Below are 24,535 nucleotides of genomic sequence, written 5' to 3'. Positions count from 1 at the left end.
GTGTCACACTCTGGCCACGCCCATGCCCAGTTTAGCGAAGGGGGGGAAAGTCCCGATACATCCCATGACGCTGTGTTTGACTCCCTTGCTGTAAAGCAAAGCACAGTTCTATACACTACCCCCTCAACTTAATTTTTTCTGTTGTTTGCACCTAATCTTCTCATATCCCAAGAGTAGCATTCTTCTCCCTTCTCTATTCAGGATCAATTTCTTATTTAACCAATCTAAAACCTTCCCAATATTGCTCAATTATAATTCCAAGATAGAGCTAATTTGGCCTCATGGTTAAAGACACTGGATTAAAATCTTGAATTCAAATTCTGCCTTAGATCCAGAAACCAGCTGGCTGGCTTTGACCCAATCAACTCTTTCTCAGCCCTAGAAACAATAAATAGCATTCATTCTAATGTTTCCAAGAAAACTGCATGGTTTTGTTCATGTAGTTGACAGGAATCAAGTGACTCAAAAGCACATCAGCAGACATATGTCAACAAACCTCTAAGGAGCTCCAATTCAGCAGAGTGTAATTCAGCAACATTCAGAAAAAGTCACCATTTTCTGAACTCCATATTAAGTTATCCTCAGGGATAAGGTATGTCCGTGAGTACGTCTACCTTTCAATAGAAGAGAATATACTGGTAGTCCTCAAGTTACAACCACAATTGAGCCCAAAATGTATGTTGCTAAGTGAAGCATTTGTTAAGTGAGATTGGGTTGTTACTTTGGTAATGGAGCAAATAGAGCAGGGGTGTCAAACTCTCAGCCTGAAGGCTGGATGTGTCACGTGCTGGCCACACCCATGTCCAGTTTAGCAAAGGGGGGGCAGGGAAGGTGTGATACGTCATATGACAACGCCGTGACAACACAACTTTGACACCCCTGAAATAGAGCATTTGGTTAGTGTGAGTTGTTTCTCAAAAGGTTATTTGTTGTCATTTTCTCTGTTGACGAGGTTACCTAGGAAGGGTAGTGTGTTCCCTTGTGAATTTTAAGCATTTGGAGATGTAACTGAATTTTATGGGTCTTCTCTAGTTGTTCCTTTTTCTTATGACAAAGGGGTCATCTATATATCAGATTCATATGTTTGGTTGTAAATTGGGATGGGTGGATGTTATAGGTTGTAGATACTGCATTATAGTCTCTGTTATGAGTCCCGAGAATGACGATCCCATGGTTTGTTGGTACCTTTTTCCATTAAACTGAAAGCAGGTAATGAGGCAGAGGTTGCTGGGGTTTATGATTCTGGATATTTCAATCTTAGCATATTTGGTTAAAAGGGACATGGTGACTCAGTAGCTAAGACGCTCAGCTTGTCGATCGAAAGGTTCAGTTCAGCAGTTCAGCAGTTTGAATCCCTAGTGCCGTGTAACAGGGTGAGCACCCATTACTTGTCCCAGCTTCTGCCAACCTAGCAGTTTCAAAGCCCATAAAAAATGCAAGTAGAAAAATAGGGACCACCTTTGGTGGGAAGATAACAGCGTTCTGTGCACCTTTGGCATTGAGTCATGCTGGCCACATGACCACGAAGATGTCTTTTGACAGTGCTGGCTCTTCGGCTTTGAAACAGAGATGAGCGCCACCCCCTAGAGTCGGGAATGACTAGTACATATGTGCGAGGGGAACCTTTACCTTTTATATTTGGTTAGGTTGTATGTGATTTAGTAATGCTGCCATGGTTTCTCTTGCTAGTTCTGGATCTAGACTTAGAAATTCAAAGATTTAAAAATTAAATGAAGATAAGGTTATGGTTTCAGTCAATGTCACAGCACCCTTTATATCCATTGATCAAGAACTAATGAAAAATCCTGAGTATTATATACAGATTACAGACAACAAGCTTTTGGCACCAATTAAGGATATAGCCAGTCATTCTGAGCTTTAGCTCTATCTGTGCTGCTGTGATTGTTTGCTACTGTTGTCCTGGTTGCTCCATTCATTCCTATTGTGTAGTTTTAGGTGTATCTGAGTTTTAATATGTGGGAAGTTTCATTGTAACTTGAGTTAGGAAAACTGTGACTAACAAATATTGCTGAATTACACGTCCTAGCATCCTTCAAAACTGGCTGTGTTGATTGATATTAGTCTTTCATCCCCCAGGTAAAGGAATATGAGAAATGATTCCTTTCTATGACTGGCTGGCTTTTAGAGCATAGTCTGCTTTGGCATAACCACTTGTCTGTTGCCACCATTACAAGCCTCTAGTTGCAATAAAGTCTTATTGAGTCTGTCATCTGCACCTCTATAACTGTCTGGTTTGGTTCTGCAACCCAACAAGACAGACACAGACTTTAAGGGATAATTAGAACTTCAGAAAAAACAGTTGCTACCAACCTGCCTTCCATTGAGGACCTGTATACTGCACGAGTCAAAAAAAGGGCTATAAAAATATTTACAGACCCCTCGCATCCTGGACACAAAATATTTCAACTCCTACCCTCAAAACGACGCTATAGAGCACTGCACACCAGAACAACTAGACACAAGAACAGTTTTTCCCTGAACACAATCACTCTGCTAAACAAATAATTTCCTCAACACTGTCAAACTATTTACTAAATCTGTACTACTACCCTGTTTCCCCCCAAAGAAAACATCCCCTGATAATAAGCCCAATAGGGCTTTTGAGCGCATGGCAATAAGGCCAAGCGCTTATTTCAGGGTTCAAAAAAATATAAGACAGGGTCTTATTTTCGGGAAAACACGGTATTAATCTTCTCATTGTTCCCACCACCCATCTCCTTCCACTTATGACTGTATGACTGTAACTTTGTTGCTTGTATCCTTACGATTTATATTGATATTGTTTCCTGATAGCTTATTTGTACCCTCTGACTATCATTAAGCGTTGTACCTTATGATTCTTGCCGAATGTATTTTGTCTTTTTATGTACACTGAGAGCATATGCACCAAAGACAAATTCCTTGTGTGTCCAATCACACTTTATTTATTTTATTTATTTTTATTATTCATATTTCTATGCCGCCCACTCTCTGGGGACTCTGGGCGGCTTACACCAAAGACGGTATACTAAATAGCATATTGCCCCCAACAATCTGGGTCCTCATTTTACCCACCTCGGAAGGATGGAAGGCTGAGTCAACCTTGAGCCGGTGAGATTTGATCCGCTAATCTGCTGAACTAGCAGTCAGCTGAAGTAGCTGCAGTACTGCACTCTAACCACTGCGCCACCTCGGCTCCTTACTTGGCCAATAAAGAATTCTATTCTATTCTATTCTATTCTATTCTATTCTATTCTATTCTATTCTATTCTATTCTATTCTATTCTATTCTATTCTATTCTATTCTTTTTCCAGGAAACCAGGAAAAAAACAGGAAAAAGATGGGGGAAATGTAATAATTGTTCTCTCTCCCTCTCCCTCCCTCTCCCCCTTGCTATTTTGTTCAACCTTTTTTAAAAATGTATTTCTCAATTTCTGAATTTCATGAGAGCAACCACACAAACTTCTGACAGTTATGAATTCTCACAAATGTCCACACAGCATGCTTAACATATACAACAATCCTTTATGAACAGAGAAATTACTCCACCTAACCCTAAATTTTCTAATCCCAGTTTTAAGAGCTTCTAGATGTATTGGACTGATCCTGAACTATAAAAGATCTCTCTTGTTGTCAGAGATCAAGGAGGCATTCAAGATGAAGGTGCAATTGTGGTAATGGGGCAAGAGGAACTTCCTCTTGTTGATCACTTAATTTTGCAATTGAGGCTTTGCAACTGCAAGCAGTGTTGTTGTATCCTTATGCTAGAGTAGGGAAAGGTCATTCAAGGCAACAAATACTGTTTCCAGAAAGACAGTGATTCACTGCCTTGGGTTTCAAGAGTGGACAGTGTTCTCATTATAGAGATTCCAGAGTTGCCCACCTTCCAGATCCTGGGATTCCCATCACACTGGCAAGATTAGGTAGAACCTCAATACAAAATTGCCAGCACACCAATAATTAGGAATTGGCAGGCAACAGAGACTGCACCATGATATAATTTACTTGGACTTCAGTAAGGCATTTGATAAAGTAGACCATAACCTACTACTAGATAAAGTAGAAAAATGTGGGTTAGACAGCATCACCACCAGATGGATTCATAACTGGCTGACCAACTGCACTCAACATGTAGTCCTCAATGGAACTGCATCTACATGGAGGGAAGTATGCAGTGGAGTACCCAAGGTTCTGTTTTAGGCTCAGTACTCTTCAACATCTTCATCAATGACTTGGATGAAGGGATAGATGGGGAACTCATCAAATTTGCAGATGACTCCAAGCTGGCAAGAATAGCCAACACTCCAGAAGATAGGCTTAATATACAGAAGGATCTTGGCAGACTTGAACATTGGGCACAAAATGAAATTCAGTGGTGAAAAAAGTAAGGTTCTACATTTAGGCAAGAAAAACAAAATGCACAGATACCATATATGTGGTAACTTGCTCAATAGTAGTAACTGTGAGAGGGATCTTGGAGTCCTAGTGAACAACCATTTAAATATGAGCCATCAGTGTTCAGCAGCTGCCAAAAAAGCCAACACAGTTCTAGGCTGCAGAAACAGGGATAGAATCAAGATCACGTGAAGTGTTAATACCACTTTATAATGTCTTGGTAAGGCCACACTTGGAATACTGCATTCAGTTTTGGTCACTACGATGTAAAAAAGATGTTGAGACACTAGAAAGAGTGCAGAGAAGAGCAACAAAGATGATTAGGGGACTGGAGGCTAAAACATGAAGAATGGTTGCAGGAACTGGGTATGTCTAGTTTGATGAAAAGAAGAACTAGGGGTGACATGATAGCAGTCTTCCAATATCTCAGGGGCTACCACAAAGAAGAGGGAGTCAAGCTATTCTCCAAAGCACCTGAGGGTAGGACAAGAAGCAATGGGTGGAAACTAATCAAGGAGAGAAGCAATTTAGAACTAAGGAGAAATTTCCTGACAGTTAGAACAATTAATCAGTAGAACAACTTGCCTCCAGAAGTTGTTAATGCTCCAACACTGGAAGTTTTAAGGAAGATGTTGGATAACCATTTGTCTGAAGTGGTGTAGGGTTTCCTACCTAAGCAGGGGGTTGGACTAGAAGACCTCCAAGGTCCCTTCTAACCAGTGGTAGGATTCAAGTAATTTAACAACTGGTTCTCTGCCTCAATGATTTCTTCCAACAACCAGTTTGCCAAACTGCTTAGAAAGTTAACAACCGGTTCTCCCGAAGTGGTGCGAACTGGCTGAATCCCACCACTGCTTCTAACTCTGTTATTCTATTTTATGATAAGTGCAGAAACACAAGTAAATACCAACACTTGTTTTATTTCTGTAAATTTGGGGAAGCTACTAAGAATCTTAGAACAGCAGTTTTCAATTAATTCAATTTTGTCTTTAAATGAAAAGATTGTTTACTCACAAGCAAGAGGCTATGATATTCTTGCAGTGCCAGGATGTGGCTAATATCAGGGCCTAGTGCTAGTCCCTGCTACTACTAGTAGAATTCCTCAAAAGCATAATCACAAATAAAAGACTTCCTGATTTCTTAGTAGTCCAAGAATGAATGAAACTGACAAGATGCTTATAATAGCCAGTGCAATTTCTTTCCCCCCCCCCCTGCTTCTTTGTATCTAGACCAGCAACATAAGTTTGCTTTAGCCTTTCCTTGGGCAATATTTCCTTGCCAAAATTGTTCTTTTTGTGCTTGAGCAAACTCTGCAGACTCTTAATAAAGGCATTCGACACTTCACAAATTGTATCTTGATTGCGTAAATGGATGGACCTAAACCTCATCACTTACGCAGCTGAAAAGAAAGAAACCGAAGAAACTCACAAATGTTGTTCTAACAAAGCTTATCCACTGATCACAAACATACTACTTAGTAATCCATTTGAAGACCTTGCTCAGTACGGAGGTCAAGCTGATAACTCTGCAGTTATCTCCCTCCTCCTCCTTCCCTGTTTCATGACTTCTTCTCCTTCTTCCTTCTTCCTTTCCTGGTATTCTGCCCGAGCAGAATACTAAACGAATTAGTAGAGTCGATCTGAAACAAGCAGACCCTGCATTTGCGGGGAAAATACGAAGAAATCTGGATGGCAATTTTAGCAAGTCTTGCCCTCTGTGGTGACCCTGATTAAGAATGTAAGCTCAGCCGGATCAAACCTTCACTTTACAACATAGAATAACAGACTTGGAAGGGACTTCTAGTCCAACCTCTTATTCAAGCAGGAGACCCTATACCAAGGGTTGGCAACCTTAAACACTCAAAGAGCCACAAAGGTCCTAACCAGAAGCCCCCGTTCAATTCTGGAGCTGACCGGAAGTCCAGTTCCCCCATCATAATCTCCTCCTAGCACGGCATCCTTTTTCCTCTGCTGACTAGAAGTCCATTCCTCCACCATAGTCTCCTCCTAGTGAAGCATCCTTTTTCCTCTACCTGTCCTAACCGAAAGCCCTATCAATTGTGGAGCCGACCAGCAACAGGGAGCCGCAGCAGAGGGATGAAAGAGCCACATGCGGCTCCAGAGCCACAGGTTGCTGACCCCTGCCCTATACCATTCCAGACAAATGGCTGTCCAGTCTCTTCTTAAAAACCTCCAGTGATGAAGAGAAGGAAGAAATTGTTCTCTCTTATCTTTTCCTTGTTTATTCTCCACTCCAATACCCTTGGATAATGGCATAACCCAAACTAGCTAGGGCTCCATTGCCTTTCTGAGAGAAGACAGACACAAAATAGGAGTTAAGAAGTTTAGCATTCCCTCTATCATCCATTCCTAGTTCCTCACTTTGTCCTCATAATGGAACTATATATTCTTTAGCTTACCTTTTATTTCCAAAAGAACTGCTTTTTGCTGGCCTGCCAAAAAGAGGCTGTCCATGTCTTAATCAGTACACATACTGCAGCCAAAATATGTGGAGTCTTAATTGTTCATTCTTCCAAAGCAGTGCAAATTGGCAGTTTTGTCTAGTTTGGCTCAGATGTTATATTATTTCCAGGGTCAGTGATTTGATCAGTTAACTTGGAAGCCATGGAGGTAATCAGCTAACAGCAGCTTTCAATCACGAACCAAATGTTCATATTTCCTTTTTTTCACCCCCAGCTCTCTCCAGCATAATGCCAAAGGGGCTGATGTTGGCAACATGTAATTGCTGCTTATGTTGTACATTGAAAATACTTGGCTTTCATTATGACTGGGAAATCTACTGTGCAACTCCTGATTCTAAGAATAGATTTCAATATGAGCATGCTTCCCATGTATCTGTTCAGTGAAATGATTCTTTTTCGGAGCTGTAGGTCTAGACTGGAGCACTCCAGATGTCTGCTAGGTAGCAGCAAATATATACAGGAAGTTGAAATTCTCTACTGCCATCTAAAGGTCATCCGAAGTTTTGTGGTCCAGTAGCCATAGATTTTTTCAATATTGTAGACCAGTGTTTTTCAACATTGGCCGCTTGAGAATGTGTGGACTTCAACTCCCAGAATTCCCCAGCCAGCAAAGCTGGGAGTTAAAGTTCACACATCTTCAAGAGGCCAAGGTTGGGAAACACTGTTGTAGACTATAGAATTCTTGAATCCAAGTCCTACGTGTCTTAGGAAAAACAGCGCATTGAATTGTGGGAGACTTGGCAGAATTCCGAGTGCTTGATGGATGATTGAACCATTTCCTCAACATCCCTAGCTAGGATGGCTATCCTGGGAGCATCTAAGCTGGCTAATACCAGAAAAGGCCAGTACTGTACTACTTACAGTTCTGGATTTGTGGCTGTCTGACTGTACTCAAATCCATTTAGGGCCAGTTTGAACAGGCTGAAAAATACCGGTAGCTTTTATCCAGGGGCTGTCAGACTTCTGACAGCAACATAACATCACAATTACATTTAATATGATAGACTTGCAGGGCCAGCGCAACATGCAACATGTTCATACCAATGTAATATAATATAATGTTACATACATATAGGCAGTGGTGGGATTCAGCCAGTTCGCACCACTTAGGGAGAACCGGTTGTTAACTTTCTGAGTAGTTTGGCAAACTGGTTGTTGGAAGAAATCATTAGGGCAGAGAACTGGTTGTTAAATTACTTGAATCCCACCACTGCATATAGGTATATGGGAATGTGTGTTAGTTATTACTTGCTTCGGTTTAGGGATTCTATTTCTTTCATTTATTAAATTATTGAGATGTATTTTGTGTTTTGGGGGGGCTGCACCGAGGGAGGCTCATTCAATTTCATTGCACACATGTTGTGCATTGACAATAAAGGTTTGATTTGATTTGATTTGATTTTGATTTGATTTTTAAGAGAATTCTAAAGTTGTACTAATTCATCAAGACTCTGGCACCCAAATAAGTTTTACTGGTTTTTCCAGCATGAATTGTTTGACGTGGCTTCTGATTTGTTTTGGTGCTATAAGAATTTTTGCCTTCAGCAGCTGTGAGAAAGAGACACTATTATGCAATTTCTACTAGTTTTTAATTCTGCCTGCAGTTTCTACATTTCATTGCCCTTTAATTAACTCTTTACATTCCTCCAAAACCATGTGTGTGCGGAGTCACGATACACACACAACTATCATATATCTGTGCATTTTCCCCCTTAAGTGAAGAACTTTGCACTAGCCTCTGTTAAATTTTATTCTATTAATTTCAGCTCATTTCTCCAGCATACCAAGACTGTCTTAATTTTTATTTCTGTATTCTAAATTATTAGGTATCCCATCCAATTTTGTATGATCTGATTTCCACCCTTCATATGGAAGAACAAAGTATGAAGGATTTCTTTCCTTTCAGTATGTATTGAATTGGAATAAATAAGGATGAAAAGAAATCTGGCTCTAAATTAGAAAATGTCTTTAGCTTAAAAACCAGAAACCTGATTGGCATTTTATTTTAGCAGACCCAAACAATTATCCATCTAACGTTTCTAACGCAACCTATTGTTGGAATTTTCTGCAGGCAAGAACCACAGTTTCAACATTCAATGTACACAAAAAACTTCATTAAAAGTTCTGGGCTAAAGTAGATGTCACATGAATCACCCATGGTTATTAGAACTGCATCCACAGACAGAAGATAATCTATTCTTCTGAAGCTTGCAAAATTCCTACACTAGAGATTTCCCACTTAGCCTTTGAATGGTGTATTAGAGTCACCCTGGGCAAAGAAGCAGATTTTCATAGGACAAAAGACTGATCTGATTTATTTTAATACAAACACATTTAATATGATCATTCCAAATGTGCTTAATAATATTCCTCTTCTCTCCAGGGTTGTCTGCATCAATAAAACTAAAATTAAAATTCCTAGCTCACCATGACAAAAATTTCAACAAGCTTCAGTGCAGCTTCTGGCCTAAACTTCAATACAGCTGTTTTCCAAAGACAGTTTATAAACTTTATGTACTTTCAAAGGAATGTTTGGATCTTCTGTCCCCAAGCCATCTCCTAGAAATCCTGTTATGTAAATTACTAAAGTCATTTGGGCCTACTTATTAGGCCCAAATGACTTTAGTGTAGTCTCTTGTGTTATGTTAATTAATTAATTAATTTATTTATTTATTAAATTTATATCCCGCCCTTCTCCCCGAAGGGACTCAGGGCGGTGAACAGCCGAGAATTAAAATAACATGCAATATAAAAGTTAAAATAATTAAGAATAAATTAAATTAAACGGCCACCCCAATTTAAAACCCCTAGCAATACAATTAAAAACCCCTAAAACCTATTCAGGCCAGGCCGGCTTGCTGAAATAAAAACGTCTTCAGGGCCTTACGGAAAGTGCGGAGATCCGGAATCAGCCGTATTCCAGGAGGTAGCTCGTTCCAGAGGGCAGGTGCTCCCACAGAGAAGGCCCTCCCCCTGGGGGCCGCCAGCCGACATTGCTTGACCGACGGCACCCTGAGGAGGCCCTCTCTGTGAGAGCGTATTGGCCGGTGGGAGGTTATCAGTAGCAGCAGGCGGTCTCGTAAATACTCTGGCCCTAAGCCATGGAGCACTTTAAAGGTGAGAACCAACACCTTGAAGCGCACCCAGAAGACTACCAGGAGCCAGTGCAGATCGCGCAGGAGAGGTGTTATATGGGTGCGCCATGTCGCTCCCGTGATCACCCGCGCGGCTGCATTCTGGACCAATTGGGGCCTCCAGGTGCTCCTCAAGGGGAGCCCCATGTAGAGAGCGTTAGCGTAGTCCAGGCGAGAAGTGACGAGAGCATGAGTGACTGTGCATAAGGAATCCCGACTCAGAAAGGGGCGCAACTGGCGTATCAGGCAAACCTGATAAAAAGCCCCCCTGGCCACGGCCGTTATATGCTCTTCTAAAGACAGCCGTGTGTCCAAGAGGATGCCCAAGTTGCGAGCCCCCTCTGTGGGGGTCAATGAATCGCCCCCAATAGCCAGTGATGGCGCCAGCTGGCTATATCGGGATGCCGGCATCCACAGCCACTCGGTCTTGGAAGGGTTGAGTCGAAGCCTGTTCCTCCCCATCCAGACCCGCCCGGCCTCCAGACACTGGGACATCACTTCAAGGGCATCGTTGGGGTGGTTTGGGGTGGAGATGTACAGCTGAGTGTCATCAGCGTACAGATGGCATCGCACCCCAAATCCACGGATGATCTCACCCAGCGGCTTCACATAAATGTTGAACAGGAGTGGCGAGAGGACCGACCCTTGTGGCACCCCACAAACAAGGCACCTCGAGGTCGACCTTTGCCCCCCTGCCAACACAGACTGCGACCGGTCGGAGAGATAGGAGGAGAACCACCACAACACGGTGCCTCCCACCCCCAGTCCCTCCAGCCGGTGCAGCATGATACCATGGTCGATGGTATCAAAAGCCGCTGAGAGATCTAATAGGACCAGAACAGAGGAGCAACCCCTGTCCCGAGCCCTCCAGAGATCATCAACCAACGCGACCAATGCCGTTTCCGTGCTGTACCCAGGCCTGAAGCCGGACTGGCACGGGTCTAGATAGACAGTTTCATAATGGAATTAACATACACACAAGAGAACAAGGTGGAGTATCTTATCCCTGGCACACATTCCAAGACTTGGAACTGCAGCTTCAACTTTGTGAGGTTGGAGTTTAGTGGAGTTCATTTTTCTTTTTTCAGCAGAAGCTAATGGCCAACCACAAACAATTTCTCTTTTGAAAACAAAAACAACATTCAGACACACACTGAGAAGAAACAGTCTCTTCATTTCCACCTTTCCAACAGGCCTCATAACATTGTCTTTGTGAACTAGGGACCAATAAGTTGAGGTAACCAACTATCCAACTGTGTTGCCCAAGCATCCAGTTGTAGGAAAATTGAAGGGGGGGAAATGATATAAAAAAAGTGATCCATTACTTATGAAACTGCTTTCTTGCTTTTTAAAAAATGCCTTCAAGTAAACCGTATATGATTTGCTTGGTTCTACTTGGATAGGCAGTGGCAGTCTAAGGCAGAGAAGGTTTTCCCAGATCGATAGCTAAAAATGTCAGGACCGGTCCTGGAATTTTTGTTTTCAAGGCTGTGTTTCAGTTACAGACTAAACTATGTTGTATTTAACAGTTTATTGAAAAACCATGTGTGATTGAGTTCACACAACTTACTATCCTCCAAAAAACCCCCACTAAATATTTAACATGGAAGCATAATGAACATAGGTTGGATTCACATCGGATAAAATGGGAATGGGCAAGTTCTATCTCAGTGTGTGGCATGAACCCATAAATTAGTTAATTCCATAAACCTTAGTTAACCATGAAAAACCCTGCAGTATACATATAACTATTGAGTATAATATCAGTTGCTGATATCTCAGTTACTTGAAAAAAAAATACTTTAAACTTGTACAGAAAAGGATAGTCAAGATTTCTCTACCCTGTGGATGGAAAATTAAAGTATCTTTTTTTATTTTTAGTTTAGATAGGGGCTACTGGAAAACAGGTAATAAAATTACTTAAAGATGTGAAGAAAGTTGCCATGAAGATTTATAGAACAAGATTTGCTGTGAAAGACTTGTTCACATAAAACATAAGCAGTTCATGAGGTCTGGTAAAACAGCCCATAAGATATAGTGATAACCGTCAGCTGTGAAATATCATTAGACAACACTATGAAGAATGAGAAGTCTATCACTGAGCAAGCGAGTGTAAGAAATTATCATTTGTCAACAGAGTTCAAGAATAGGAATAGAGAAGAAAAACAAAAAAATGGACCAGAATAGTTCTATATGTAGCTGCACCAGGAACAGGGTGCAGGGAAATTATTTGTTTGTTCTGTTATTTATATAGCTACGTATCTCACATAAGTGACTCTGGGTGACTTACATAATAATTAAAAAAAAAATAACTGTCAACAAAGCCAAGAGACGGCTACCATCACATTCTTGGGGGCCCAGGCCATAACCCAAAACAAGGTTTTAGAGCCTTGCAAATGGCCAGCACAGTCAGAACTAATTTAATCTCAAGTGGCATGATGTTCCAAAGGATGGGCATTGTGATAGAAAAAGCATTTCTCCTGGGCCCCACTAATCAACACATCTTAGTTGGTAGCACTGAGAGCAGCACCAGCCAGACTCAATGGGATGGGTAGAAATAAATGCATACAAACAAGAAATGAATTGTGATAATTATTGATTCTCCATTGTGGATAACTGACTGCTTGTTGCTGAGTAAGCAGATGTTGTTGCAGAGGAAGATCACAAGGCAGCCAGTTTCCAGAGAAATGTTAACAGAACCTTGGCCGAAAAGTTCAACAGGAAAGTTTGACAGACAGATCCCTAATAAATTTTCCTGCTGAGTTGACTATGCTTTTGGCAGACGTAAGAGCTTAAAAAGTAGAAACAAAAGCATGTCTATTGGTAGTGCCTTAAGAAACAGAAGAGAAGACAGGATTGCAGTTGTTGACTTTTATTCTTATATAGTGTTTGTTTTCTAGCAGGAAACAATGGGATCTGCAGGAATAGCTCAAAAAGTAACATCATGATCCAAGTCCTTTGTGCATTCCTGTGATGTTGACACATGTAGAAAAGGGGCAGGGCTCAGATCACAATGTTTCATCTGCCATGTTGCCCAGTGTCTCTTATAGACACTGTTGGAAGGATGATAACCTGGCATATATTTTCTGCAATTGCAATTGTAGGTTACTTGTAGAACAAGGCAAAACATTGAAACAACAAATGGTTGTATATCAGTTCAAAGGAGGATTTAAAGGTTCATCAGATCAAACAAAGGAGGCATTACAATAAATGCTGAGGGAAGAAACAACTATATATAAGGAAAAACAAGATATATGAAGCAAAAGACATGAAAATTATTCTGAGCTGCTGGTAATCAAAAACAGCCTTGAGGCCTTCATACACAGATAATGCCCCTCGCTCTCCCCCCACCCCCTAAAGAAAACAGTCTGTGAGTCTTCAGGTAAAGAAAAGGAGAACACACTATTGAATAAGAGATCATTGTACGGGTTAAGAAGAATACTTCAGGTAAACAACTAGCTACACAAGTAGTGTCATCGGAAGAAAGCTTACAGGTCATGAGTCTGAGTTGGGTTTCATCTCAGAAGTTCCAGTTAACATGTATTTGACAAAGCATGAAAAGGTTGATCTGAATTCTATGAAGGATGGAGACAAAATCTTAAGAGAATCATTCCAGAAAAAGACTTACATTGTAGAAAGCATTGCTTCAATGGAGCCTACTAGACCATTTAATGAAAATTCAGAAATAACATTGGCTTCAAGACCTTTATGTCTAAACACTAATGGTAAGAATATGGAAAGCTGATGAGCCTGAACCCTTTATACAAGAAGGAAAATATGATTCAGTAAATATATTGGAAACCTGGTGAGAGAATTCTGATGACTGGACTATAACCATTGAAGGACATAATTTGTTCAAAGGGAAAAGTTATAATAGAAATAAAGGAATATTTGCGATATATGTTAAATCTATTCAGAAATCCAAGTGAATGAATATAGTGGTACTGATGGAATTAAACATCAGTAAATCTGAAATTTGTACCTGGGAAGATTCTAGAGTAGATCTTTAGAGTAGAGAAGTTGAACCATTGAAAATAATTGGGTAATTATCCAGAGATCAAAATATTGCCATATTAAGCTTACCATGTTTTTTTTTAATGAATAAACTACCACAGTAGGTGATGGAAATGTGAGACATAGTTTATGCTATGTTTTTGGCAAAACATCTGTCAAATGTATCTGTCATATTGTATCTAGCTTGGCATATCATTTAAATTAATATTCATCAATGTTTCCCTAACAAACATGAGTGGTACTGAATGGGCTACCATTCCTGGTTCTTGGAGTCTTTAATATTTTTATTAATGCCTTGGAATAGAAAGTGGAGGGAAATTGTAAATGACAAAAAGGCTGGCTAATACTAAATACCACTAATAAAAATAAAATTAAAAACTTTGTTGATAGGTTAGAAAAATGGGCTGAAAGTCACCGAATCAAACTTTACTAAGACAAATGCAAAGTTCTTCACTTAAGAAATCAAGTCCAGAAATATAAGATCGTGGTTACTGAGCTTAGTAATAATCCTTGTGAAACAGATCTTGGATGAGTATTTGATCGTGAGTGAGCCATATGGTGTGGCTGCAAAACGAGCAAATGCAGTTTATTCCTAAGTCAACGGGAATACAGATGTAAAATCACAGGGGGACTTAGCTTCAATTGACAATGTGGTAGTCACAAGTTCAGAAAAGAGGGAGAAGAATAATCAGGTTCCATGGAGTCTGTAGAAACTAGGAATATTTGAAAAGATTGGATTGAGGGATATAGCACCCTTCAAAAGGCTATCACAGGGAGGAAGATTAAGACCTGCTCTACTCCCTAGAACAGAAGTCTCCAACCTTGGAATTCTCCGGGAGAATTCCGGAATTCTGGGAGTTGAAGTCCACCAAGCTTAAAGTTGCCAAAGTTGGAGACCCCTGCCCTAGAATGTAGAAAAAGAAACAATACATTTAATTTTCCAGGAGGAGGATTGTTAAAAAAAAACACAAAAACCTCTTAACATACAGAACAGAGTATATGTTGGAGAATGAACCTTTGCCATACTACTAAGGGAAAAAGTTAGGTAGCCATCTGTTGAGACCCTTTACTGTAATGTGGACATTTGCCACTGAGCAGAAGATTCATGGCCAACCCCATGAATCAATCAATGATACTTATGGAACCTTCATTTCAGAGACAAAGCACCACTGATTGGTAACTGACCCGATAAGCACCAACTTTTGTTTCATGCGTTGCTTATAGGCATCCAATTCATGGGGAGAAGGAAATCGCTTGTATTGAATGGAGGCGCTAGGACCCAGAACATTTTCGAGAAAGACCAGACCTATCGTCTCTGGTTTGAAAGAGATCGCTGTGAACCGCCGGGGGCGTGGCCCAATGAGTTCCTACACAGCGGGGAGGTGTGGCCTGCGGGAGGGCGTGGCTTGTGTTATGATTTTTTTTTTTTTCCTTAAGCGAGAGTACAATACGGTCCTGTAAACTGCTTCAGAGCGTCTGGTCTGCGGCCTCGGAGAGCCATGGAGAGGAAGCGGCCGCTAGTAGTCTTGTTCGACCTGGGCGGCGTCCTTCTGGATGGCAGTCAGACACTTTTCCGAACTCTGGAGAAGACTGTGGGCTTGCCTGGGTGGGTAATCGAAGGGAGTAGAAGTGGTGATTGGGGAGGGGGGAGGGGTGTCTGCGTGCCCGTCCGATTCTCTTTCTGTGTCTTTACCTACGACGTCTTTAGCAGTGCGTGTGGTGCGCCCGCCCGCAGTTATGGTGCAAAACTTAATTTCTGCAAGTGCAGTTGGCTTAATAAAACATAAACGCCCGTGGCGCTTTCTCCATGTACTACAAGGCAGGGAGGAAAAACTTTGCTGTGGACGATCGACTTTCACTGAGTATACGCAAATGGGTTTTCGAATGGCTATTTATTCAAAAGCTCCAAGTGTTAAGACACAATGTTAAGTTCAGTGTGAACTTCACCAAAGTCTCTGGGTGAATGGCGATTTTGAGTGTAGCAATACGAATTTACAGAGCCGGATCAATGGATATTTTATCCATTGATCTGCAGCATTGAGAGAACCAATGTGTGCAAGTTCTTCGGGATTTTGAGGAGTTTTAAAATAGGGGAGAGGAATTCCGATGCCGTCTTGCAGTTAGGATTATTATTATTAAGCTCAATGTAAGCAAAGGCGTTGTAGCAGGTAATTGTTATTTTTATAGTGTCACTGATGTGTGTGATGCATTATCCAGAACAGGGAAACAAATCCACGTGTCGGAGAACTTACTACTGCTAGAAATTATGTATGGAAAATGAGAAGAAAAGTAAACCAAGAAATAATGCACAATGTTTGTACTTGTGATTTGTCATGACAGACTGTTCACTAATTTATTTAAGACTTATATGCTGCTTTTTATTGTAAAAAATACAATAAAGCAGTTTACAACCATTATAAAAGCGGTTGATTGAAAAGGCAATTATATATTTAATTTACTGCTTTGGTATATTTTCAATATCTAGCAAATAATTCTGATTTTGTGAACCCCTGAGAGGCTCTAGGGAGACCCTCGGAGCTCCTTGGACCATGCTTTATAAAATATGGGATGTACTTTAAAATATCTGGTGCCAGTTTCACAACTTTCTAAGCTAGTTAATAATTATTATTTCTCCTGTATATTGATTCCCACAGTTTATTTTGTTAGCATTATGGTAATCAAGGCAGGTTTTATAGTATTGCAAAACCATCAGAGTTTGGTTAATACTTTCCTGATACATAATGCACTAGTTGTTGCTTTTCCCATGGGTATTATGTATAACAGCTCAGTTTGGTAGAACATTATTATCCTTATAATAATGCATAAGAGTCAGATCTGCCTAAGACAGGTGAAATCCAGCAGGTTCTGACAGGTTCTGGAGAACCGGTAGCGGACATTTTGAGCAGTTCGGAGAACTGGTAGCGGAAATTTTGAGTAGTTCGGAGAACCGGCAAATACCACCTCTGGCTGGCCCCAGAGTGGGATGGGAATGGAGAGTTTGCAGTATCCTTCCCCTGGAGTAGGGTAGGAATGGAGATTTTGCAGTATCCTTCCCCTTCCATGCCCACCAAGCCATGCCCACAGAACCGGTAGTAAAAAAAATTCGATTTCACCACTGGCCTAAGAAGAGATGACATTGGAAATTGGGGCTTGAAATTCAATGACCCTAACCCTACATTGGTCTCCTAAGCAATAAGCTCTACCAGAGTTTACTGTAGGATTTCTGTATGTAAACGACTCTTTTTACCAAGAGGGCTTATGAACAGCTTTCCTATCCTGAAAAAGTAAGAATAAAGTAAATTGAAACTAGATAATTGCAGGCTGCTTTAAGACAAAAAAAAAAGTCCATTCATAGTACAGGTGGAGGCAGAATTTCCCATTCAGAACAGATTTACTTTAATTGGCTTCATCTAAATTCCTTCCAAAGAAATATGGCCGTCTTAATAATCCAATAGAGACAAATCAAAGATATATTTTTCTAGCTTAACATAAAGCGTGTGATCATAAGGATATTAAAGAATTGTATGAACTTGTTCCACATTGAGAATAGGATCCTCAGAGTAAATTAATAAATCAGCCAAATAAATTATTAAAAAGTTATTCAAAAGAACATAAAAATATTCGTAAATCACATGAAGACCTAGACAATTTTTTACTAACCCATAATTCATTGCTGTAATGGGTATTCAAATTTCCCATAATAAGAGTTGAAAGCAGTTATACATTAACGATCCTCTTTAATGCAAATTATCAAGAACCAACCGAAGGCGTTGAGGAGAAGTTTTCTTGGGACCAACCAAAAATAGCACAAAAAGTGCAAAGAAGCATTTTATTTTATTTATTTATTCATTACATTTATTTATTTATATTTCATATTTCTTAACTGTCCATCTCCCTCAGAATTTTTTATTTTTTTCATTTATTTTTATTTTTTACTTTATTTGCTGCCTATCTCGCTTGATTTGCCCCTCTTGAGGAAAACTGCAGAGATATAAATTATGAAAACTTCTGGAGGAATCAAAAGCTGTCTTCCTGTTTTGTTTTTTACCCATATTTCATAAGGAGCACAGGAACCAACTCCATTTTGTATGATAAAAATTGCCATATACAGATAGTCCTTGACTTACACAGTTCTTACAAGAACTTTGGCAATAAAGGTCATAAAATGAGGCAAAACTTATTTAACAAATGTCTCACTTAGCAACATAATTTTTGGGCTCAATTGTGGTCGTAAGTCAAGGACTACCTGTATTAATGTTAGTCTCAGAATAATAGCATGTCAGAAAGATGGTTAAACTGGACTAGGCTAGATTAGACTAGTCCTCATACTTTCTGAAGGGATGAAGCAGTTTGCAGAAATTATAGAGAATCTTCCTTACATGATAGGTTTTAGGCATAGCTTATCCTATTCAAAGATTATTCTGAGGTTTTGAGATTGAAAACCCATGTATATATATTGTATTGTATCTGGATGCCTGATTAGAAGAAAAAAACCTGGAATCTGGAGGGGCCAATGCAAACTCATAGGACAACAAGTAAGGCTTAAATGTGTAGACACATTTTTAAATTACAGGTACTCCTCGAGTTATGACCACAGTTGAGCCCAAAATTTATGTTGCTAAGTGAGACATTTGTTAAGTGAGTTTTGCCCCATTTTACAAATTTCCTGGCTATAGTTGTTAAAGTGAATCATTGCATTTGTTAAGTTAGTAACACGGTTGTTAAGTGAATCTGGATTCCCCATTGACTTTGCTTGTCAGAAGGTCGCAAAAGCTGATCACATGACCCCGGGACACTCTAATTGTCATAAATATGAACCAGTTGCCAAGCATCTGAATTTTGATCACATTGCCATGGGGATGCTGCAACGGTCATAAGTGTGAAAAACAATAATAAATCACTGTTTTCAGTGCTGCTGTAATTTTGAATGGTCACTAAATGAACTGTTGTAAGTCGAGGACCACCTGTATTATTGTAAATTGAAAATATGGAACTAGAGGAATGGCTGGGCAGAAAGAAGTTGGAACTACTGACCAGTGTGGTAATGAGTTCTAACTACTGTTTTCTTATCTAAAAGGTTTTGCAAATTAATGTGGCAATCCTACATTCAGAATGTGAACAAAATATGTATCTATGAAACACTTGGAATTCTGCCTTCTCCCTTCAACCCCTGGTTCCCAAAAAATCTGAGCGTTTTTTAAAATCTTGGCAAAAATGCAGGCTTTATACAGATAGTCCTCAATTTATAACCATTTGTTTAGCAACTCTTCAAATTGAATAGAATAGACCTGGAGGGGACCTTGGAAGTCTTCTAGTCCAGCTCCCTGCTCAAGGTGAAGAACCTATACTATTTCAGATAAATGGCTGTCCAGTCTCTTCTTAAAAACCTCCAGTGATGGAGCACCAGTGTCCCTTAAAGTTTCAGAGAAAAGTGACTTATGACCAGTCCTCACACTCACAACAACCACAATATCCCTGCAGTGATATGATCAGAATTTGGGCCTTTGGCAACAGGCATGCATTTATGATGGTTGCAACGATTTAGGGCAGTGTTGGCGAACCTTTTTGGCATGAGTGCCAAAACGGGAGCGCATGCACATGGGGAGCGCCAGATACCGGAAGAGCAGCTCCCCAGTGCATGCGCACACCGGGAAACTGACACTTTCCAGTTTCTGGCATGCACATGTGTGCCGGTCACCTGGTCTTCCAGTTTCTGGCATGCATGTACGCTCGAAGATCAGCTGGCCAGTGTGCATGTGCATACTGGAACCCAGAAGAGCAACGGAAGATGGCTGGTGTGCCCGGAGAGATGGCTCTGCGTGCCACTTCCGGCACGTGTGCCATAGGTTCGCCATCACGGATCTAGGGTTACAGGATCATCATTTGCAACCTTTTCAACCAGCTTCCGACAACCAAAGTCAATGGGGGAAGCTGGATTTGCTTAACAACTGCAGTGATTTGGCAAAAAGGTCCTAAAATCAGGTGCTACTCATTTAACAATCACTTCACTTAGCAATGGAGATTCTGATTGTGGGTGTAAATCAAGGACTATCTGTATATGTACAATTCACCATCATTTCTCTGTTAGTTATCCATGTTTTGTCTGTGCAAGGGCTTTTGTCAGGTTCATTCCACGTACAGTAGTACCTTGGTATTCAGCATTAATTAATTCTGGGAGGCACAATGATTACCAAAAATGATAAGTACCAAACAAATTTTTCCCATAAGGAGTAATGTAGTGAGTCACAAGGCAGCCAACACCAACAAGTTCTAGCTTGTGTGTTGAGTACCAAAAAACAATGAGAACCAGGACAAAAGTTTCGCCTCAGAATGCATTGAGTATCAAATTCCATAAGTTTCAAAGCAGTTGAATACCAAGGTACCACTCTACTTATGTTCAAATGGGTTGATTCTAATTAATTTTAGGCATGCCTCCTTTTTGCTATAGTTGTGTTTTGTTTCAGGTTTCAGTATATTTCAAGTTTTGTCTGTTTCAGGTTGTGCAAACACACTGCATTGGAGCAGCATATTAGGAAAGATGCAGCATATCAAATGATGCAATATCCTTCCAATCCCAGAGTAAAATAACTTTCATTTATAGTTCACCTTTTTTAGAAGTGTGTTGCAATTAAGTGTGGTGATTTGTGGTGAACTGACTGACAGTTCTTCGACAGAAAGGTAATTTCTGAAAGGGCATGTTATATTTGGTTTACTGAAACAGATGAAATATATTATCAAAATTCCTCCTAGAAACTATTTTATGCTATTTTATGCTATGGAGAAAAACAAAGAGAGCCAGTTTGGTTGTAAGTGACAAAAAGACTATAGTCTTTGATTTACAACTGGTTGCTTAGTGACCATTACAAGTTATGCCACACCCTGAAAAAGAGACTAATAACCCAAATTCAATATTTTAATGTCCACACACCCCAATGTGGTCATACGACAATAATTTACAATAAATCATGGTTGAGCAGCACACACTTGTGAACTAGTCATTCATACTAGTCCATTTTATAGAGCTGTCAGAACAATATATGATCTCCAGTACAAAATGGGATAACATGTGTCCTTTAAGCATCTTCCTGCTTTATAAGGGTTCTTTGGATGTCTGTACAGAAACATTGGTAGCTCTCAGAAGCTGGTCTGGAACCTGGCATTTACTTCTGGTTTCTGGCCAAAAAAGCACCTTGTAGAGCACAATGGGTTTGTTTAATGACCACATTGTTTGCTTAACCATGAACTTCTGCAAAGTTGGTCACGGTCCCATGATGACTTTATATCTAAAGTTGTTAAGGACTAACTCTAAATACTAGCTATGTGTTAAGCATGGAAGTCAGATGATTCTGGGATCGTCATATCCTATCAGCCCTAGGAAGAGGGAAAAAACAAACCACTTACGGTACTGTTGCCAAGAAAACTGCAGGATTAGGCTGTGTAGTCACCTGGAGACAAGATGGATTGAAGGTCCCATAAAAAGGGGAGAGGAATGGAGGGGGGGGGGGGAAATAAGATAGACCAAAATGTCTATTAGCAATTTCAAGATTATTTTTTAAAGTATTAGATATACTGCTTACTACTACTGTCTCCGGTAGTTTATATTGGCTCTTGATAGCTTACCTGTCCAGTTGTGGATATCTACAACTAAATAGATGAACTATGGAAACAATCTGTAGTCTGCCTCCTGAACTAACCCTTGAGCCAACTATCATGCTACTCAATATATTGTTTTTAAAATATATATGTGTGTGTTTTTTTTTAAATTTGGCTTGTTTGGTAGCAGATCAAATATACACAAAATTGGCTATTACAATTTGATTAAAACAAAATATAACAATTCCTCTATTCTTCTGTTTGCGCACAGAAATAGGTCTTTATATAATTCTTATAGTTCCTAAATATTTTCCCATCTACCCTCTAAATGACTGTCAGTAATATGAATAATTATGTTCTGCATTGACATTCCAAATAGGTGAAATTATATTTCTAGTCTCATTATACCTGGTTATACTTCACACATACAAATATTTTCCATGTTTATACCATACTAACTTTTTCTTCTCTTTTTGACATTATGCAAAATATGGCAGATTTCATTGTATAAGTTCTGTTGCAATCTAGTTGCAATCTTTTTGAAAGAAGTAGGATGCTGTTGCTTAAATCACATTTGAGAGCCAAGGCTGCATAGTATTATGGTTGTGTAAGATGCAGAAGATAGATCACGGTTGAGCAACACACAACTCTGAGCTAGTCATTCATAGTAGTCCATTTTTTAGAGTTATCAAAACTGTATATGATCTCCCAATATAAAATGGGATAATGTGTGTCCTTTAAGCATCTTCCTGCTTTATAAGAGATCTTTGGATGTCTGTGCAAATACATTGGTAGCTTTCAGAAGTATTAAGAGATTTGAAAGAGGTTTAGAGATTCATATTCCAATAATACTCATATAAGCCTAGTATGTAGCTATAATAGCCTCCACAAATGTCCTCAGATTGATTTCTGCTGCACTAGCAAGGCAAGAGACCAAGGACTAACCCAAAACAGTGACTCTTCTTTTTTTTTTTTCCCATAATGTCAGTTTCTGAATAGGAACTAGAAAGTGTTAATAAATCTATTGTTTCTTTTCTTATCGGATTGAATAGGTCAGTCCGTTTCTACATGTTATGTTATCTTGGGGCATACATACATATGGAAATTTATGTTTTTCTCAGACTTGCCTTGCATTTTACTGATATCCCTGTAGCAAGGTCTGATTAACTATAGTATGATATTTAGATGCACAGTATTCTGCCATTGGTGTGATGACTGAAGCCAAACTGCTGTATGCCTTGAAAAGAACCGTTATTCCCTAATTTGTGTGAATTGTGTGTTTTTCAACTTCCAGAGATTTCTTTCAAAAAGTCATTCAACATGGTGGCTCTGATGGACCTTTCTCCAAAGGGATGACTGGACAGATTGGATTAACTCAGGTAAGAGTTAGTTGCTTTTGGAAGAGAACATAGTTCAGGGAAGAACAAATTGTCTGAAGGTATAAATACCAATGCTCCATTTCTGGCATCTCTCTTTATGCAAAGGGTTTCTGGGCACCAGGACTATGGAATTCCGTGGAGCAGAAAGGGATGGGTGAGATGAGTCTGACTCACATTCAGGATGTGACAAAAACTGTTTAATAGCAATAGCGATAGCACTTAGACTTATGTACCGCTTCACAGTGCTTTGCAAGCACTCTCTAAGCGATTTACAGAGTCAGCATATTTCCCCCCAACAATCTGGATCCTTATTTTACCGACCTTGGAAGGGTGGAAGGCTGAGTCAACCTTGACCCAGTCAGGATCAAACTCCTGGCAGTGGGCAGAGTCAGCCAGCACCAGGGTGGATTTGAGTTAAATCGAGTTGATTTAAATCACAATTTAAATCATGATTTAAATCACTAGTAAAAAGGCTTGATTTAAATCAACTCGATCTAAATCATAATTTTTAAAGAGCAACTGTCATCTCTGCTACTCCTTTGACCCACTGTTGACTCACCGATAGTCCCAGTGTTGCAGAATATACAGCCTCATGCTATATAACTAAGCTCCATTTCATTCAATTATTTATGTATCTTAAATAGAAAACTATCTTACGATAGATTTTTACCCCAAAAGTTTTTTATTAAAATAAATTTGATAAAAATCAAAAAAATCCGATTAAATCAAAAAAATCCGATTTTTTTTGATTTTTTTAAAAAAAATCATTGATTTGTATCCACCCTGGCCAGCAGTGCATTCTAATCACTGTGCCACCATGGTTTATGGTGGAGAAACCTTTCCACACAGGCAACAAAGCTAGAAGTAAATGCCAGTTCCCGTAGCCTTATGTATCATGAGGCTTAGTTATCTAAGGGACCACCTGTAATTTTGCCCAGCCAGTAGAAGCCTATAGGTTTGACATGCTCCTGGACTCTTTGAACAACACAATCTATCTGAATCTGAAGCATGCCTTTTCTTTTGAATTCCCCCCCCCCAAAAAATGTGGTTCACTCTGAGATCCATGTGGCTCTCACCTTTTGTCATTCCAGAAGCTTTTAAAAAATCTGACTGTTCTCTCAAGTCTTGGGCTAACATGCATGGTGGCTCTTGATAGTTATGTTTTGTATATATTTTTTCTCTTGTTTGGGCAAATTCCCATCTTGTTCATTTATTACATATTGCATTCTTTATTTTGTTCTCGGAAGCCAATATGGAATGAGACAGTGTCTAAATTGAAAAAAGTAAATAAAATAAAGCCTTATTCAGATATTGGCTTACTTGGCAAAAAGCTCACAAAAATATCACCCAGCAAAATTAGTTTCTTCATTGCAGGCAGAAATGTACACACAGAAATTCTATCCACTGAAATACATGTAAATCAAATACCTTATATAGTTGATGGTCGGTGATTTAAATTCTAGGCTTTTCTCCACTCCCCATGTTTCTGAGTTGGTGGATTACTGATGGCCTTGGGAGGCATCTGATACATGTTGGC

The 24,535-nt window shown here is 39.7% G+C and overlaps 1 protein-coding gene across 1 annotated transcript in view; it reads left to right on the top strand.

The window, feature by feature from the left end:
- The first annotated feature begins 15,328 nt into the window (after window positions 1-15,328).
- EPHX2 (epoxide hydrolase 2) overlaps window positions 15,329-24,535 on the top strand; it is a 63,295-nt gene continuing 54,088 nt past the window's right edge. Inside the window, exons 1-2 of the mRNA XM_034421242.3 lie at window positions 15,329-15,632; window positions 22,914-22,998. Coding sequence (XP_034277133.2) covers window positions 15,526-15,632; window positions 22,914-22,998 — 192 coding nt within the window. The 5' untranslated portion in view covers window positions 15,329-15,525. The remainder of the gene's footprint in view (window positions 15,633-22,913; window positions 22,999-24,535) is intronic.

Source organism: Pantherophis guttatus, chromosome 1 (assembly GCF_059756535.1).
Source record: "Pantherophis guttatus breed Tessera chromosome 1, ASM5975653v1, whole genome shotgun sequence".
NCBI lineage: Eukaryota > Metazoa > Chordata > Lepidosauria > Squamata > Colubridae > Pantherophis > Pantherophis guttatus.
Note: the sequence above shows the minus strand (reverse complement) of the source record. Positions and strands in the feature narration are given on the sequence as shown.